We start from the raw sequence: 20,087 nt of genomic DNA, 5'->3' as shown, positions 1-20,087 counted from the left end.
GGCCTTATTAGTGTAAAAGCTAATCTCTTCTCAGTACTCAATGTTCCTTGTATCATTTCTACCTCCTATTTTTAAAATTTTTATTTAAAGTTTGATAAGACTGGATTATGTTATTTTTAATTGCTAACTTTTATCTGCTAATCATTGTAAATATTAATGGTTATTCAGAAAAAAAGACTGCTTGAGGCTCAAAAATAATGAGTATTAAGTCACTATGAGTTACTTATAAGTGTTTAGGGCATGTAAGGGGGAAGAATAAACAAGAATGTTTAGCTTTCTAATTGAAAAGAAAATGTTCAAAATCAACCAAATAGTATGTTATGTTTAATAGGCAAACATTTCAGGGATTTAAAACATATTTTAATGATTAGAAATATGTATATGCATATAATTATTAACTTATTTAAAAATAAAATCATGAAGAATAATATTGCTTAAAATTGAAATGTTATAGAAATGTACTTTTAGTTCATAAAGTGAACCTAGTGGGTAATAATGATAATAATGACACTTTTTAATATTTATTGGAGTTAGGGACAACATGGTTGGCATGTGAGTGTCTGGTTTACATCAGGCCCTTAAATGATGGTGGCTGGATGATAAGATGCCTCATTGCTGTGACTGGAAATGTGTTTTGTCTCAGATCCAAAGGCCATGATATTAGCTAGCTTCTAAAGCAGGGGTAACAATACATGTTGAATCTGTAGATGCCAGTCTGGCTCAGTATTAATACTGACAGTAGTTTTTCTTTAAAAGCACGTATATTAAAATATCTCTATTAGAAAAGATTACCATTTGAGAGGATCATTCTGCAATCTTAAGACTAAAAAGCAATTTAAGGCAAAGAGGTACATCAACGAAGTTATTCAATAGCTCGGACACTACCTCAATGAGAGCTCTGTTGCATTTGCATATTGGTAAGTGTGTGCTCTGATGGATAAGGATTATGTGTACTGCTCTGCCTGCCCCTTGATGACTGTCCATTACTCACCCCCCTTACCAAGCCATGCACCCAGTGAATGCAGAATGATTTCTAGTAAGTATTGTTGATGTCACACTCTGTGACACATAAGACAGGATGTCAGCTCACTTACAAAATTGTATCTAACATGTTCTGGCACTGGAGATACCTTACTTGAGATTTTAATATTGGTTAATATAGGAAAATTGCTTAAGCACCACTAACTTAGAAGTTTCATTTGATTTCTTTTGGCACCTTTTGAATTTAAGAAGATTCTCCAAATTCTGTTTTTCACAGTTTAAAATAAAATCACAGCTGTCTCATTATGGAGCACAGTCCTTGATTTTGCAGCAAATTCCTTCTTTTCACTTGCTCACCAACCCCTCAAGTATGTAATGCTATGTGTCCTGCTAATTTAGAATATGTTTTGTACCAATTCCTGAATAACCCAGAATGATGTTCCTGTATTGCATACAGACTATGTCATCTGTTTTGGATAATTTGAATTGTTTAGCTTTGCTAATTTTAATAACTGAACATTTACAAATGTAGAAAAATTCAAAGTTCTAACATGGTTTTCATTTTTCTTTTTAAGTATTTGAATGAGAGTTGTAGTTTTGAAGTTTTGCTTGCATTAGTTTTATATCAGCAAGAAAATTTTAATTTTGTGTAACACTTTAATATGCTTAAATGCATATTATCTCTGAATATACTCTAGCTATCATAAGAATGATTTCCCAGTTACACAGATGTCCTACATATATTGGTCCCCAGAATAGTAATTTTAAGAATGCCACTTAAAATGTCTCTGCCCATAGAAATACAGGTAGGAGAGGGGAGCATCAACAAATATCAGATAGGAGTCAATCGGGCAGTTCAGTTACCTAATTCATCCCCAAATAAAACCTGACTCAAGTCAAAATGAAACTGTGCACTTGACAGAAAGAAAGTTATCTACTAATTTAAAAATGTAAACATTTTATATAGGGAAGTAATTATCTGAATACATATATTGGCATTTCTCTGCTATCATATAGTAATATTTCTTGACACCAATGGTAATGTGTTTGTTCCTTCATCAGCACTAAACAAGCCCATATCTATCTAAAAGTAGGAGCATCATTTTCAAATTAATCTATACAAAGATAGATAGAAGCCTATTATCATTGTTTCACTAAAGTTTCAGCACTTTAGAAACTAATCAGTTCAAAGTAATTTTGGCTCATTCATTAAAATACCATTTTAACTTTTGTACTATAATTTCAAAAATAACATGAGAAATCTAGATTTTTATGAAAGTGCCAAGTAAGCAATGATAGAATGAAAACATTGTTTTAACTCACAAAGATATGTGAATAAGTATTAACATTTCGCAAATAATGTTGACTTAAGTGTTTGAAATCCAGTTATGAACTTTGTTGTAAAAGAGTCCAAACAAAAATTTCTTTGTTGTTTTGTCTTCTTTTTCAAAATATTTAGATCCTACTGAAGCTAATATATTTTTTCCCACTTCAGAACACCAGGCACTGATTTATCCATTGAGAGTTGGGCTTGCTTTCTAATACCTAGATTAAGAAATAAAATAGGACAAGTTATTAACCTGACAGTAATACGGAAGAGTACAACAGATAAATTTTAAGTCAATCTTAAATATTTTTATGAAGCAATTTCCCTCCAGCTAAGAATAATCACCTTGTGAAATTGCCGTTAGTATATTATTTTAATAATTGGATGGAAGCAACTATGTCAAGAGCAGGGAGGGTATACCTGATGCCTACAGACTTGATGTTTAAGTCAAACAACCTCTGGAACAATCACAATTGAGGTAGGACTGATGGTACAAGTGCTGATAGCATGATCATCACCAGACCAATCGATGTTAACTTGACCATGTGAGTTTTCTTCCCATGGAACAAGAGTGGCACATGCACCAAGAAGCAGAGTCCTGGCCCTTGCACTGTCTTGGATCATCCTTCTCCAGCCTGGTTCTGAATTTAGAATGATGCATTTCTGGGCAGAAAGAATGGACCAAAGACAAAGGTCCGACTCTTGTCCCATTTAAATGGTTAGCATATATTCCCATGTAAGGTAGTATGAATACATTTAATCATAAGCTATCAGTTTTTCAAAGAGTAAATTCTCTAGGGAGAAGAAAAATTAACATAGTATCTTAAAACAAAAAGGGGCCACAGAGTCATCTGGTCCACACATTACTTTTTCCAATGAAGAAAACAAAAGGGAATATATTAATGGCACTTAGTGCGTGGCTTTTCCATACCGACTGAATTATCTCAAATATCTGATTGGCATAAAAAACAACCAGTGAACTGAGAGTGATATGCCATTAGAATTTCTTAAAAGGGACAATAATGATAGCATGATCATCACCAGACCAATCGATGCTCAAAATTCTTCAGAGTTGCCCCTGGCCCCTAGCGTGAAGGTCCAACTTTGTAGCTTGCTCTTCAGTGTTCCCTTTGATCTGGCCCAACCTTTCTTCCCAGTTCTTGGCTCCACAAAACTTAGGCTTAGCCAAACTAACAGACTTGCTTTCGCAAACACGCTCTGCAATTCCCTATCACATGGTTGCGTTGACATGACCCCTTGGAGAACTCCCTTATCTCTCCCGAGCACATCCTCAGCCTTCAAGGCCCATTTCAACTTCAGTCCTAAAGTCACTCTTGAATCTCAGGCTAAAGCAATCTCTCCTTCCTCTGGATTCTGATTCCTAGCAACAGAGGCCTGGTGAAAGCCAAAATAGCAGAGGCAACATTATTCTCTGGAAGCTGAAGGGGTTTTCTCAAGTTAGAGGCTGTGCACTTTTCTGAGTTCCTACTCACAAGATAAATACAATCTTGCTGGGCGTGGTGGCACATACCTGTAATCTCAGTACTTGGGAGGCTGAGACAGGAGGATCACAGACTAATCAAAAGGCCCTTACCAACTTAGTGAGACCCTGTTCCCAAACAGAAAATAAAATAAGAACTGGGGATCTAGCTTGGAGATAGAACACCCTTGGTTTCAATCCCAGCACCACAAAATAAATAAATAAATAAGTAAAATCATATATTTTATATGAGTCACTATGGGTAATTTCACTTCTTCATATTTTTCTTGATTGATATGTTGTAGTTCAGCTGCAGCCAGTGATAACTGGTAAATTAAATATAATCAACTCTATGCAGGTGGCCACACAGGAATCCCTTGCACAGAGGCACAGTGCTACTGGAGCAGTAGAGCAGTTTCCATTCATACTGAATATCTGGAGATATCCAACTTAATGGATTCTGACAGTCTAAAGCTAAGACACATTCCATGTAACAAGAGTCACAAGTGGGAGGTCAGTGGTCAGAATCACTAAAAATCACTTGGAATCACTAAGCTTATTATAGCTGAAGACTTTCAGATCTCACTTTGTTTTAACTTACTCTCTTGGAACTTTTCCTATTGTAAATCTGTTACATTTATGTGTGTATTTTTTTGTGTGTGTGTGGGTCTGGGGATGGAACCCAGGGGCATTCGAACTCCAAGCTACACCTTCTGCCCTATTTTTTAGTCCTTATTTTGAAACAGGGTCTTACTAAGTTGCGGAGGGCCTCACTAAGTAGCTGAGGCTGTCCACGAACCACAATCCTCCTGTCTCAGCCTCCTAAATGCTAGGATTACAAGCATGTGGCACCACGCCCGGCTTATGTGTGTATTTCTCACCCTTCAATTCTAAATGCCTTGAGAAAGGCTGCAAGGTGTCAGGCCCATCCCTGGCAGCTAGTATGCAACAGTGGACAGGCAGTTAGATCCCAGCAGTCATGGAGCAGGACAGAAAACAAACATCAAGCAAAGAGATTCCTAAGTAATAAGTAGGAGTTATTGTAGTGATTCATACATTTATCATAATTTCATCAAAAAGATTTTTAAGTAATAAGGAGGAGCAATTGCATTTGAGCAATTTAACATAATGGGTAGACACTCTGTTCTGTATGTGTGTGTGTGTGTGTGTGTGTGTGTGTGTGTGTGTGTTTTGTGAGAGACACAGAGACAGAAAAAGAGAGATTTTTAAAACTAAGAGAGATTTTAAAACTAAGCTGTAGAATGATTAAAACCATAGTACATCTTCCCTTGTCTAGCACTATGAAAAAAAAAAGATTATTTCTAACTGTGGTAGCACAGACTATAGCAATTTTTCTCTTTGGAGTATTTACAAGAAAGCTATGGTAATAGAAACAGACACACATCTGTGTATAATGCCTGGTGAGAAACAAAAACTTTGTAAAGAATACTCCTTAAGTAGACAAGTAAGACTTACGGTGAAATTGTGCAGCCAGAGGCATATGCATGGTGTCCTGTGTAGCGAATGTCGCAGCGCACCACATTGTTGGAATAGTCTGATTCAGGCACCAGGTAGCTGGGGTTTACGCTGACCTAAGCAACACAAACAGCATTTGTGTTAAACGTTTCATCATCATTGCATATTATGTACCTTCTGTTTCCACAGGACCACTGCAAGAAAATTGTTAGCAAAGAATTTAATTCAAGAAAGGCAGGGAGTTTATGATAAGCAAGTGGCTAAACTCTGGAGTCATTGTGGAAGGAAACTGTATCATTTCCCCTGAAGATCTTTAAAACAGTAAATAGTTTTACATATCTAGATTACTTAGAAAACATTCTAGAATAAGTATAATCGCTTCTAAACCACAATTTTAACATTTTAATTCATAGGCAGGGACCTACTGAGTTTTGATTAAATAAATCACAACTTTCAAAGGCATCTACCTTTAGTATGTAGTTTCCAGGTTGTACATCTGTGATATCAATCCACTGGCAATCAATATCTGCAGCATAGGTATCATAACAGCCCGGACTCAACCCCTAAGACAAAGTTAAAAAATTAAAATGATGGTAAGTGGCCATACTATGCTTAAGAATATGTTATTATTTGAAATTATATTTTAAGTTAGTATTTAGGAGAGTTTGATATAAAATTATATCAATCTCCCTTGGAAAGATTATATTAATCATCCTTATAGCACCTTCAGCTAAAAATGATAGAGGACTAGAATAAATAGTAGTACACCTGGCTTCTTAAAAGTGTCATAAATCGCCGGGCATGGTGGTGCACGCTTGTAATCCCCACGCTTGGGAGGCGGAGATAGGAGGATCGTGCAGGTTCGAAGCTAGCCGTGCTGGCTTAAGAGACCCTGTTTCCAAATTTAAAAAAGTATAAAAATAGGTCTGGGAGTGTAGCCCAGAGGTAGAAGCGTTTCCAGGAACCCTAGTACCACCAAAAAAAAAGTGTCATAAATCACCAGTGATAAATAAAATCTTAACCAACAAAATAGGCCTCTACCACAGGTATAGAATATTTCTAGTTCCGAAATAAAAGTAGCCTAGCAATGAAGTCAAATGTCTTATTAGCAAAGCTTTCTCACATTTTGCTCTTATAAATTACCTTCTTCTAGCAGGGCGTGGTGGCGCACGCTTGTAATCCCCACGCTTGGGAGGCAGAGACAGGAGGATCGCGCAGGTTCGAAGCCAGCCGCGCGCGCTGGCTTAGGAGACCCTGTTTCCATATAAAAATGTAAAAATAGGTCTGGGAGTGTAGCCCGGAGGTAGAAGGGCTTCCAGGAACCCCAGTACCACCAAAAAAAAAAAAAAATTACCTTCTACTCTATGCTCATGATATTTTTGTCATGGGTAGTTTTTATACTGTTTACCCATTTTATACTCTTTACCCATTTCTGCCCTGCATTATAATGATGTTATATAAGAATATATGTAACTAGAGATTATAAAATCCCTTAGGGTGGTCTATGTAGCATCACCGAATAGCTAACATTTACTACTATTTTATGCCAGAAACTATTTTAAACATGGCACATAAATAAATTCAATTCTCACAACTACATGAACCAGGTGCTGTTATTATCTCCATGAGGAGACAAGCACAGGAGAGAGAACGCCCATGGGTGAGCAGCAGAGTGGCTGAGCTTTTGAGTTTAGGCAGCGAAGGCCCTGAGTGCCAGTTCTTAAGTACCACACTCTACCCTCTCTCCTACAATCACAGACATATTTTGTTAAATTGAAGGATGAATGCATGCCTAGACCGGGGAGTGCCACCCCACTCCACTCGATAAGACATTCACGTAGGTAAGTAAATGAATGTCTTGTATAGGACACTCATTGAGAAAATACCAACAATTAGATGCTGTATATTCTTATTTCTATGAATTCTTCACCAGAAGCTTTAGCTGTTGTATTTTTATTCTCATAGTCATCTAAAGTGAATTGAAAAGCCTATGCTGCAGTCATATTTAACTCAATGCTGCCACTGAACTTCAACATTCAAAATGGACTTGGTGCTTGTGATCGGTGTGGTCACTAATGAGATCAAAACCATCTTAGCATGTTTTGCTAATGCTGGTTTGGCTGTTGCTGGGTTTGGGAAGAGCGAGGAAACAATCCCGCTGTCATATAGCACACAATACCACACGAAGCCCAGACCTAGAAGTACCTGGACTAAAGCAGCGTGAACCACAGTCTATGGTTATTACGATATTCCTACTTTGGCCCATGTATCATTTAATGGTGTGTTGAATAGAAAATACATAATGAGAATTTTTTTTTGGTGATACTGGGGTTTCTGGAAACCCTTTTACCTTGGGCTACACTCCCAGACACCTATTTTTTATATTTTTATTTGGAAACAGGGTCTCTTAAGCCAGTGAAGCCGGCTCTGAACCTGTGAGGTCCTCCTTTCTTCGTCTCCCAAGTACGGGGATTACAAGCATGCGCCACCACGCCCGGCTATAATGAGAAAATTTTGATTTGATTCCAGCACAGAATTCTGATTCTGGCCCAACATATATCCTCTATTGTTCATGACATTGTAAATGATTCATTGGATTACAAATCTATTGGAGACAGTTTTTTATTTATTTATTTATTTGTTTATTTGCAGTACTGGGGATGGAACCCAGGGCATTCTACCTCCAAGCTATACCCCCAGCCCTATTTTTTATTTTTATTTATTTTATTTATTTACTTATTTATTTATTTATTTATTTATTTATTTGGTGGTACTGGGGTTCCTGGAAACCCTTCTGCCTCCGGGCTACACTCCCAGACCTATTTCTATATTTTTATTTGGAAACAGGGTCTCTTAAGCCAGTGCGGCTGGCTTCGAACCTGCGCGATCCTCCTGTTTCACCTCCCAAGCGTGGGGATTACAAGCGTGTGCCACCACGTCGGGCTTAATTTTCACTTTGAAACAGGGTCTCTGAGTTGCAAAGGGCCTCACTAAGTAGCTGAGGCTGTCTTCAAACCGAGATCCTTCTGTCTTCACCTCCCAAATTCTGGGATTACAGGCATGCGCCACCACACCCAGCTGGAGATAGTTTTAAATAATGCTACTTTCAAGTGAACAAGACTGCTTTTAAAAAGCTGAAATTAGCCACATGTGGTGACATATACTTGTAACCCTAGCTACTGGAGAAGGTGAGGTGGGAGGATGACTTGAACCCCTCTCAAAAATAATATATACATAAATTAATAAGTAAAAAATAGATGAAATTAAAATGCTAAAATTGGCATTCTAGAATTACTTTGCTGGCAAAATTTAAATACAAGTTCTGATTGTTTGAACTAGCAAACAAAACTGGAGCTACTGAAGCCATTTGGCGAGTATACATTTCATGTATTAGAAGTCCAAATCCAGATTAAATGTAGATTCATATCACAGGTTGACTAAATTAACTATTTGGTTTTAGCAAAACACAACTGTTTGCTACATTTGATTAAATATGACTGTTTCTACTAATGTATATACTTAACATGCAAACTTGTAGTCTAGGAATGTAGAAGCTATGTAAAGAAGCAATACATAATTTTATATGTCTAAATATATTTAAGCAACATCATAGTAAAATTAATCAGGGCTGGGAATGTAACTCAGTGGTAGAGCACTTGCCTACAATGTGCAAGGCCCTGGCTTTGATACTTAGCAACACACACACACACACACACACACACACACACACACACACACACAATCTAATAACAATAGGGGTATTTGAGAGGAAAGTCCGTGTTCAAGAGACACAGATCTAATGAGAAAAACAAATATATGAATCACTTATAATACCAGACCTGGTGAATAATGTTTAAATAGGACAAATGCAGAGGATGATTAATAAGAAAGCCACCATATGAAATGAAATAGGGTCACTTCGAGGAACAGAGGACCTAGAAGTCTTATAAATACCTACAACCCCAGATTCAAATATTTCAGCTCAGAGTGAGCTGCCCAGAGTGTACCTTTTTCTAAATGGGGAGTGTAAACCCTGGGCACCCTGGGATTTGCATATAATTGAATGAAAAGGAAACTTCTCTATGGATACAAATATAAGATGTGGTTAGGTTACATCTCCTTTTCTTTTCTTTTTTTTTTTAAGAATAAGTACTACTGCCCTCCACACATCAAACTGAACCTTCCCCAACCCCTCAACTGCTATGATGATTTAAATTCAGAGTAAAGAGTAATGGTAACATTTAGGTCACCAGAAAGCTTCCTACCACAGACCTGGAATTTGCTTCCCAAGATGCCAACTGCTGATCCCATCAAGCCCTGGATTATGTACATTCGGTACTCTTTGCCAAAGTCTGGGCTATAGTCAAATTATAATGTCCTTCTACAAATTAGGGTTCTGTATGGAAATACTGACATGGCTTTTAACTGGCACACATTTTCCAATTATAAGACATAAAAACTGCTTAGCTCAGCACTATTTTTAAAACTTCATCCAAAGGACATCTGACATCAATTATACTGTACGTTTAAATATATGTGTATGGAGGAAGAAAAATGTGTCCTTCTGTTCTTATTTGCATTATTACAAAAGACAATGTTGAAAGTGCTTTTTAAGAAGCTTCTTTCCTTTTGCCAACCTCAACATGATTCTATTTCAAGCATAATAGGTGGAAAAAAGAATGTTTTTTCAGTGAGAAAAGAGGTATATGTTACAATTACTTATAATCAGTTAAAGAATACAGAATGAGTGTGGATGTTGTAAACCATTCATCCGTTTGTGGAGGGCGAACTCCTGCTTTCTTTGTGATACCTAACAAGACACACTCTGAACTTCTGTGAGCGCGGTGGGGGTGACCGGCCACGCTGAGAAATCATCATATCATCATTTGCCATTTCCTAGCTACTTTAAATCTTAACAAGATGATCTCACAATAAATAATCTATCAAAGAAAGGTGGCAGGAAAGACCACAGTATGCAACTTTGTTTTCTCTTTGATGTCTTATGGAGCTTGATTCCCCAGCGCCCACTCACCTGTGTGTGTGCGGTACACGCAAACCGTCGGTGGTAGCCATAGTCACAGGAAGTGTCCTCAAGACAGAAACTTGCTTTGTGGCCTTCGGCCACTCTCCTCTGTGTGTTGGCATCAAGCAGGTCATAGTGGCTGAATTCATCCATGCTGTGGTAATGTCTGAGGTCCCACACAGCAAAGAGATGGTGGTCAGTTGCACACAGAGAAAGCAACGAAGATTCCCTGCTACCTCACCAATTTGTGCTCATGGTAAAAATGAGGTCAAGTTTGTCTTTTTTTTTTTTTTTTGTGGTACTGGGGGTGGAACCCAGAGGCTTTCTACCTCCAGGCTATACTCCCAGACCTTTTTTATATTTTATTTGGAAACAGGGTCTCACTAAGTTACTGAAAGCCTCACTAAGTAGCTGAGGCTGGCTTCGAACCTGTGCGATCCTCCTGTCTCAGCCTCCCAAGCGCAGGGATTACAAGCGTGTGCCACCACGCCCAGCTAAGTTTGTCTTTTTAAAGATAGATTTCTGTTAGAAATTCTCCCCGGAGACAAAAATGTATCAAAACTGTAAGATTTAATTTGCTAGTTGGAATAAAAAAAACTTAGAGTATTATGCTTTTCCCTTACATCCTGTTTTATCTTTGAATATTAAGTATAAATAGACAATTATCTGTGTTTAAATGGAACTTGCCATATGCTCTCTACTATATTTCTCTTGGCTGCCATTGCTGATGTTTCATTCCAAAAGAGAAGAAGCACATGATTCTTGGCAGAGTTTTTATCAGTTGTTTAAAAATAGAGTCTCCCCCTGCATATTTAAAATCTGAATTAACATGCAAAGAAAGAAATAATAGCATGTTTTGCCCACCTCTATTATTTAAATAGTATAAGCCTTTTAAAAAATAAAGTGTTTCTATTTTATCTGTAAATTAGGTGGCTCATGACTATTTTTTTATATTGCTAAATAGAGGGTGTTGAGCTGTATGTCTTCTCACATTAGGAAAAATCAATGAGAAATGGCTTAAATTTCAGAAAGTTTAAGGCCGCACATCAGAATTTTCTGGCAATAAATATCTAGCCAAGTTACCAAGGCAAATGGTGAAATGAGGTAATTTTATTTAGACTAGATCAGGCAACCACTCTGGGTTTCATACAGGTCTTTTAAAAATTAGATAAAAGCTGGGCATGGTGGTGCACACTTAAAATCCCAGTACTTGAGAGGCTGAGACAGGTTTGCAAGTTGAAGGCCAGCCTCAGCAACTTAAACTCTCAACAACTTAGTGAACCCTGTTTCAAAATAAAAGAATAAAATTGGTCTGGGAATATAGCTTAGAGGTAGAATGATCCTGGATTCCATCCCCAGTACCACAAAGTAATTAATTAATTAATTAAAAGATGAATAAAGCATCTATCAGCTCATGAAGTATATCATTTATATCTTTCTTTGAGAATAGCCTCTGTATGACAATGTGTATTTTTCATTAAATGCTATTTAATGCTAACTAACTATAGAGGACCTCAGCTATAATAGATATTTTTTATAATTCCTACCTAAAATATGTATATTGGAGTAAGTTTTATTGAAGTCAATTGCTTCTTTCTCTTGACAGTTTTAATGAGCTGTACTTAAAATTCCCAATTCAAAAGATAAAATGTAGTTGATGGATTATCTTATAGATTCAGTTGATGTGCCAATTTATGTAGAAATAGTTCTAAATGCAAACAATAGCAAATATGTCCTATTGGAGAGGAAATAAGCTTTGCATTTGTCACATCTAAGAGCAACTCAAAAGCACTCGGAAGCGCATACACTTACTGGTGACAACTGTGCCATTCCCAGGAATATCTCGGGCGGCTCGGCAAGAAGTCGGATGTTCCTTGGTTCTTCACTCTTTGGGGAAATCTTAGCAGCACCCTGTGATCATAATCTCGGACATCTGCCCTGTATGCTGAACTATGATTTTGGAAAAAGAAAAGAATTATTATATTCTCAGAATTTTAACTAAAGACAAAAATACAAACAAAACCTGTCCATTGTATAGTAGTGATAACTCTCCTTCCTCAAAAGACTAACAGTTTCCAGAGGCTAGGTTTTCCATTTAATTTGTTTATTGCTGAATCCCAAGCTCCTAGAGCACTTGTAGAATACTTAAAACTCAAAGAATATATCATGAATGTGTGAATGAATGACAACGATGATAATTACAAAGCTTAAAAGTAAAAACATAATAAAATTCACAATAAAAATTGTGAAATGAACATGTGAGAAATTTTCTATCTAAAACAGAGGTAGAATTTATCCCAAATAAAAAAAGGAGGATAGATACTTATTAAGAGCATTGGAGTTTAAAAAAATATATATTTCTTGGTACTGGGGATTGAACCCAGGAGCACTCTACCTCCAAGCTAAATCCCCAGCCCTATTTTTATTATTATTTTTTTTTCAAATAGGGTCTCGCTAATTTGCGAAGGGCCTCACTAAGCAGCTGAGGCTGGCCATGAACCTGTGGTCCTTCTGTCTCAGCCTCCCAAGTACTGGGATTAAAAGCATGCACCACCACTCCCAGCTTTAACAAATATTTCTTAATGAATAGATAACTAAGATGTACAGTGAGAAATGACTCTCAAAGAACACACTCAGATTTAGACTTAAAAGAAAATTGAGCTGGGCATGGTGACACACATTTGTAATCCCCGTATTGGAAAAAAAAAAAGAACTTTATATCTTCAAAACCAGAACAACTACTGTAACAGCACCATAAGCAACTCAGTGATGTCAGTGACAAGACTCAGGAATGAAAATGAGGTTGAATTTCTTCTTTCCTTAGCCTGACAATTACAAAAGGTTAATGTGGAAGAAATGTACAAGTGCACATCACTGTGTTTCTACCAGTATATTTTGTGTGAAAGTATGTTCCAGGGCTCTCTGTGGCCTTATTTTCCACTTGAACATATAAGGGACCTGTCAGAGCATCTTTTGCTCCCTCTGCTGGTTTCCCTGCAGCAAACTCTGAGAACCCCAATCCCGAAGTAGCTACTTTATTTTAGGACTAAAGGCAAAAGAAAGCGCTTGCTCATGGTCTTATTCTGGCTGAAATAATATCAAAACAAGCCAGCTAATCATGATCTGAAACAAAAAAGGTACATTTGGGTTTTACCCATCATGAGTGCCCCAGAGGCAAACTTGCCACCAATCTTAAGGGGATATCAGCAAGCCCTTCTCCCTTCTACCACAACTTGTCTTCTGCATTACTATACAGTTGCTTTATAGAAAGTTATTGGAAATAGTTGACGCCAAATTTCAAGAATCTTGGGGAAAGAAACGGAGACTCCCAGTCTCCAAGACTAGTTTTTGTTCCACTTTCCAGGTCTGCGCTTAGTTGAGGCACCCCCCCCAAAAAAAAAAAAACCTTTTAAAATTGTAACTCTCCATCCATTTCAGCATGCCCGGGGGCCACCTCTCACTCCCCCACCCTCGTCAGACTTCTTAGCTCTCCTCTGCATTGGGCAGAATCCACCAGGGCCGGTACCAGGGCGACCCCCGAACCCAGAAAACCGCGCCGCTGAGATCCCAGCCTGTACCTGGCCAGACAGTTTTCTTCCGCCGCGCATCGCAGGTTGTACATCGACATCTTCTGCACGTAGGTGGATGCTTGGATGTAGTAGGGGTCGGGTACCAGGTCCGGGAGACCTAAATGACAGAAGGCAGTGGGCGCGCAGTAAGACCACCAGTGCCCCCTGCTCCAGCAGGGTGGAGCTGAGGGCGCCAGAAGAACTTGGGAACGCCTGGGCTGCAAAGCAAAAAAAAAAAAAAAAAAAAAAGAAGCTGCAGGGGCCAAGCGCGTGGTTTGCACCAGATTCCAGCGCTGGCTCCGCCGGGCCTGGGGGAGGGGTCGGGTGGCAGGGACGGGGCCGCCGCGCCCAGCAGCCACGTGGAGGGGCCCCCGCGCCCTGGCCGGGCTGGGGCGGGATGCTCACCGTACTGGAAGTAGCCGGTGCCGTATCCGGGTCGGTACCTGCTCCCGGGCCGGGGTCTCTCGTACGTGTCGTAGTAGTTGTAATAGGGGTTGTCGTCGGAGTACTTGTAGGGGTTGTAGGGGTCGTCGCCCACCATGCGGTCCAGGTGGCTGGGCGGCGGCGTGCTGGGCGCCGGGGGCTCGCTGCGGTTCCCTGCGCGCGCGGCGCCGGCCTCGCGGGCCCCCGACGCCGAGGGGCCGGGCTGCAGCCCCCGGCGGGCGGCGGGTCTGCGGCGGCCCGCGGCCACCCCGGTGCGGTTGTCGCGCAGCAGCAGGATCGGGGTGCGCGGCTGCGCGGCGGCCGGGGCGGCGGCGCTGGGGTCCCGGCGGCGCTGCGGCTGGTACTGCGCGCCCAGGCTCAGCAGGCTGAACACCTGCCCCTGGTTCTCCCACTGGATGCGGTGGCGCCAGGCGCCCGGGGCGGGCGGGGGCTGCGGCGGGCCGGCGGGCTGCGGGGCGCAGCGCCCGAGCCGGCAGAGCTGCAGCGGCCCCAGCAGGAGCACCGTCCAGGCGAGGCGCATCCTCCCTCCCCGCTGGTGCTCCCACCGGAGGACGTGGCTCGGGGAAACGAAAGACGGGGCTCGCGCGGCGCGGCGGAGACCCGAATCTTCACCGCGGGTAGCTCAGGCCCCCCAGCAGTGCCGGGGTGGCCGCCCACCCTCTGGGTCCAGGCGGCTGCTCGACGTGGCGCCCGTTGGTCTCCACCGTCCTCGTCCTCTGGAAACGGCGGGGAGCGGCGCGGCGGTCCTGGAGCGCGGGCAGCGTCTGGAGCGGAGGAAGGAGGAGAGATTTTAAACTTTCTGGCACGTTTGCAAAGTTACACAAGCCGTGCTGGCCCCGCTGCCCCTCCGCTGTGTGTTCACGTAATGAGATTGGAAACGTGCGAGGCGGACAGCGCCGCGCCTCCCGCCCCCCTCCTCTCGCGGCCGGGTCCCCCACCCCGCCCCCCGCCCCAGACACGTTGCACGGGGCGCGTTCAGGGGAAAGAACAAAACGGAACACACATCCTGAGACGCACGGCTTAATCTGGGGCGAACATGCAGGAATTTCAAAAGACTCAGACAGGCGAAGGCAGCCAGGCCGTGGGACGACGCCAAGATATGCAGGCAGAAAAATGCTATTAGGTCACCAGCCCTGCAGAGGCGGGAAGTCAGGAGGTGGGGAGGTGCTGGGGGCGAAAGCCTGTGTTGGGGCGAGGAGGCGGTTTTGACTGAAGCTCGTCCTTAGAGGAGTTAACCAGACAGATTTCCCAACGCACACTCACTCGCTTTTATGGGAAGCGCCCTCGGCAAATAAACCCAGGATATCAAATTTTGTTTTTCTGAGGGTAGGTAATATGAGAAATGGGTTACAAATCTGTTTCCTATGGTGAACAGTTTAATAACCAAAAGTGAAATTTTACAGAGAACAAAGCTAGCTAACGCTAGAGCACTGAATAAAACTGCCACTTTTGACAGTGTGGGTCTGATTTGTACTCACAGTGAGAAGGAAGGCTGGTCTTCCATAGCCTGAGCACACCGAGCAGTAGACACAGGCATCTTCAGAGAAGCATCTTATCTGGACTTTTTTCTTTTCTATATCTAATAAAGACTTTGGACTTTCAATTTAAATGTTTAGAAGAGGAAGAAGAGGAGGAGGAGGAAGAAGAAGAAGGAGGAAGAGAGGGAGGAGGAAGAAGGAGGAGGAGGAGGTAGAGGAAGAAGAGGAGGTAGAGGAGGGGAGGAGAAGGAAGAAGGAGAAGGAAGAAGGAGGAGGAGGAAGGAAGAGGGGAGGAGGGGGAGAAAGAAGAAGGAGGAGGAGAAAGAAGGAGGAAGAAAGGGAGGAGGAGAAGGAGGTAGAGGAAGAAGGAGGAAGAGGAAGAAAAAGAAGAGGAAGAAGAAGAAGAAGAAGAAGAAGAAGAAGAAGAAGAAGAAAAGAAGAAGAAGAAGAAGAAGAAGAAGAAGAAGAAGAAGAAGAAGAAGAAGAAGAAGAAGAAGAAGAGAGGAGTGGCCAGAAGGAGGATGGGAGGGGGTCAATTCTGCTGACTGGAAAGAGATGTTTAATGGGCCAAGTTTTCACATACCACTCAGAGCTGGGCAGTGCTGGAAGCATTTTTAAAAAATACTATTAAATGGCCAGATTTGAATCTGCAACTTTGAATGACCTTCTTATTGGTCTCATCACTGGACTGTCTAGACAAATGTCACTATTCACCTACCTCTGTTAGTCTCGTCTTTCCACATTTCGGTGCTGTGGTGGACATCTGCTGGTTTACTTCACATCTATTTCTTCTTTCTTTTTTTTTCTGTTCAGAACAACTCTAAGTTCTTTGGGAAACTCCCCCTCCCTGGCAGCATCTTGGGACTGAGTTTTCCATATAGCCACTTCAAGCATGAGATCCTGCTTTGGTAATCAAACGCTCTTCCTAGAATTTGAATGTTGGGAAGAACACATGGTTAACTCTATTGCTCCTGCCACTCTTAAAGAAAGCATCCATTAGGTCTTGCTCTGCCGAGTCTCTGGATTGTCTCAGGACACTATATTCCCACACCTGGTTCTTCAGGTTTTCTTTCGACCTTTCCAACACATTCCTTCGTGGCTTGACATAGTCAAGGATAATTTCTGTTGCATGCCACCTGAGAACTCTGCCACTGAGGGGTTATGGTTGGTTCTTTGGGCTAATCAAAGTACCTGATTCTGAATGCAGGGTGAAGGTTTGATTCTTTCTGAGTCAAATTAGATTTGCTCTGCCCATGACCACACAGCATCCTTGGTCACAAAGAAATATAAGGGGAAGCCTGCCAATGGGTTGGCAAATCAATCACTTGTATGATGAAGATAAAAATTCAAGTGCAAGTCCACTGACAGCAAGTCAACAGTGCATTCTTTCTAAATGACAGAGAAATCCTTAGCAGTCACTTTACAGACTTGCTGCAGTGCTTAAAATTACCCCAATTTCTCCAAACCCATTAAGGCAGATGGAGTAAAAAGAAGAAATAGGCATATAATTTGAATGGACAGGCAAAATTATGGGAGAAGCAGCAAAGAATAGAATGTAATTATCTCTCATCTTAAAACAGCTCTGCATGTGACCTCGAATAGCATGCTCTCCAGAGGAACAAAGCCTGTGCCTGCCAGAACCTGACCACAGGATCTGGAGGGAAGACCTCTGCTCCTAAGGTCAGACTTTAGAGTGGCAGACGAGACCTCGTGGGAGGACAGAAAGTTTACGCTGGATCTCAGAACAAACACTCCCTTTCCCCAATCCTGCTGTTCTCCTTGAAAAAGGGAAAATGTTGCGTATCTTATACAGCATTCAACCTCAGAGCTACATCCCCTGCCCTATTTTTTTTTTTAATTCTTTATTTTGAAACAGGTTCTCACTGTGTTGCAGAGGGCCTTAATAAGTAGCTGAGGCTGTCTGCGAACCGCAATCCTCCAGTCTCAGCCTCCCAAATGCTGGGATTACAAGAGTGCACCACCATGCCCGGCTAGTCTACTAGGACTTTAAAACTTGGGTTCTTTTTTTGTGTGAGTTGAAGGACACAGACAATAATTGTATTTTTACATATTTTTTCCATCGGTGAAATTCTGTATATAATTATTTGTGTTAAAAACATTTCTTGAACACATTTGTGTGTGTATGTGCGTGTGTGTGTGTGTGTGTGTGTGTCTGTGTGTGTGTCTGTGTGTGTTACTGGTGATTGATTGAACCCAGGTGAGTTTTACCTTTGAGCCACACCCCCAGCCCTATTTTATTTTTTAGTTGGAAACAGGGTCTTGCCAGGTTTCTGAGAGTCTCTCTATATTTTAGAGGCTTGTCCTTGAACCTGAGTGCCTCCTATTTCAGCCTGCTAAGTAGTAGTAGTATTACAAGCACGTGCCACATCACACCTGACTTCTTGGACAAATTTATGCCCTGAAGTGTTATATACCCCAGTGGTGATTTGCACATATGTGCAGCACTAAAAATTTACATCCGAACGAGGCTTATCATTTTTTTCAAATTTCCTTCAACAGATTTAAAAATGTTTTATCAGATTATAAATAGCTGATTAGAGCAGAAATGGTACATACTATTTTCTTTCTTTTACACACACACACACACACACACACACACACACACACACACACACACACTAAAGAGGAAAACACACAATCCATTGTCACATATCCTAATGAAAAGCTTAGTTCATTTTCTCTCTTTTTCATTTCCTCTAAACTCTTTCTGGGTACCACTCACCAAGCTGAAAAACAAACATGTGGCTGCCACATTGGGGACAATAGAAAGTGTTTGCAAGCCCTGTGGGAAACAATCTAGCCACATTGTGGCTTTTTGTTCAGTGGCAAAATATTATTTACAAAATTAGAGAAACTACAGTTGCCTTTCCCTCAAAACTGAAATCAGTAACAACAACAACAACAACAACAACAGTAATAATAACAGTGATCACGATGATTGCAGATACAGAAATAAATACCTCTAGCTTTTTAGCACTTATAAGAGCCACGGCTAATTCCACTTTTTATCCTGAGATTTGCTTTCTTTCTACAGCTTGTACTATAAAAATAGAGATGGGATGATGTTAATTCACTGTTGGAGGTTCTGCTAATCATTATCTAGACTTTAAACTTCAGTGTCTAATCCACTGACCAAACTAACTAACTAACTAAATAAATAAAAGCTGTCATAAGGCTGTGTTCCTACAATTTTCTACATAAATTGGCAGTTGTGGAATAGTTTATATAACTGAAAAGTAGAGTTATAGAGAAAGCCCAAACTGTATAGTAGAGTCTTAGAATTGTCAAAACCAGAATAGAAATGTCAAAGGACTAGGGTTCAAACATGAACTCCTAGTCACTGGAGCTCAGAAAGATCATATGAATCTTTTTTTTGTTTTTCAGTAAAGACTGGTGGTTTTATGTACTTAGTGCCACCATATAATTACATAAAACATTATAGAATAAAAGAAGTGGAAAGTTGGAGATGTGCAAAGGAAACATGATTGGGATAAGAGGCAGGGATAGCACCCAAAACAAGAGGAATGAATTGAAAGTTGGACAAAGACATTGAGCACACTCTTAAATGTAATTCAAAAGAGTAACAGAGTGAAATGAAGAACCATAAATCTTTTTCCTTGCCGGGGAATGGAGAGAGGAGTTAAAGTTGGCAGCCCATTTGTGTTCCTTCCTATTACCTGTCCTTGCCTCTGCCACATACCACTTCCAGGGATTCACTAAATATAAAATGTAGACAGTTGGTACACACTTGTCTGTCAAGACTGAATTGAAAAAGAGTATTTATAAAGAAACTGGGTAGAACAATTTCATAAATAATACAGGCTTTAAATTTGTCTGCTTTGGTTATCCATCCTCTTGAGCCATCCAAGGAATAGAAAAATGGAATTGAACTGGAGAGAATGGAAAAATTTCATCCTGGTATCTTTAATGCATATTTACATGTGACTAAGTAAAGGATATTCGTCCTTTTACCAATGGAAAAACCAGAAAAGATTATTCTATAACAGGAGAACGTGTCCTTGAAAGTCGTTTGACTACAAAAATAAAGGGCCACTTCTCAGAACTGTTTATAAGTAAGGCCCAAGTAATTTGACTGGGCATGAGAGATAGTCAGTGACAAAAAAAAAAAAAAAAAAAAGATATTCTTCATGCTGTGTGGTATACTAGGTCACTTTTAGTAAACAGTTGTTTTATGTTTTCTTTGTTTAATTGTTAGAATAAATAAATTGAGTGACTCAATGAAAGTTATATGAAAAGGAGATTGTAGTTAGGTCAATTAAAGATTAGA

At 40.6% G+C, this 20,087-nt stretch overlaps 1 protein-coding gene across 1 annotated transcript; it reads right to left on the bottom strand.

Moving 5' to 3' along the window:
- Positions 1-5,260: 5,260 nt before the first annotated feature.
- Positions 5,261-14,820, bottom strand: LOX (lysyl oxidase; the record flags this gene model as incomplete). The annotated part of the gene is made up of 6 exons (XM_080699040.1): positions 5,261-5,380; positions 5,732-5,827; positions 10,297-10,453; positions 12,100-12,237; positions 13,866-13,974; positions 14,262-14,820. 6 exons carry the CDS (start codon positions 14,818-14,820, stop codon positions 5,261-5,263), a joined length of 1,179 nt encoding a protein of 392 aa, XP_080555166.1.
- Between the last annotated feature and the right edge of the window lie 5,267 nt (positions 14,821-20,087).

The sequence above is a fragment of the Muscardinus avellanarius genome (genome assembly GCF_963383645.1).
Source record: "Muscardinus avellanarius genome assembly, chromosome: 7".
Taxonomy (NCBI): Eukaryota; Metazoa; Chordata; class Mammalia; order Rodentia; family Gliridae; genus Muscardinus; species Muscardinus avellanarius.
Note: the sequence above shows the minus strand (reverse complement) of the source record. Positions and strands in the feature narration are given on the sequence as shown.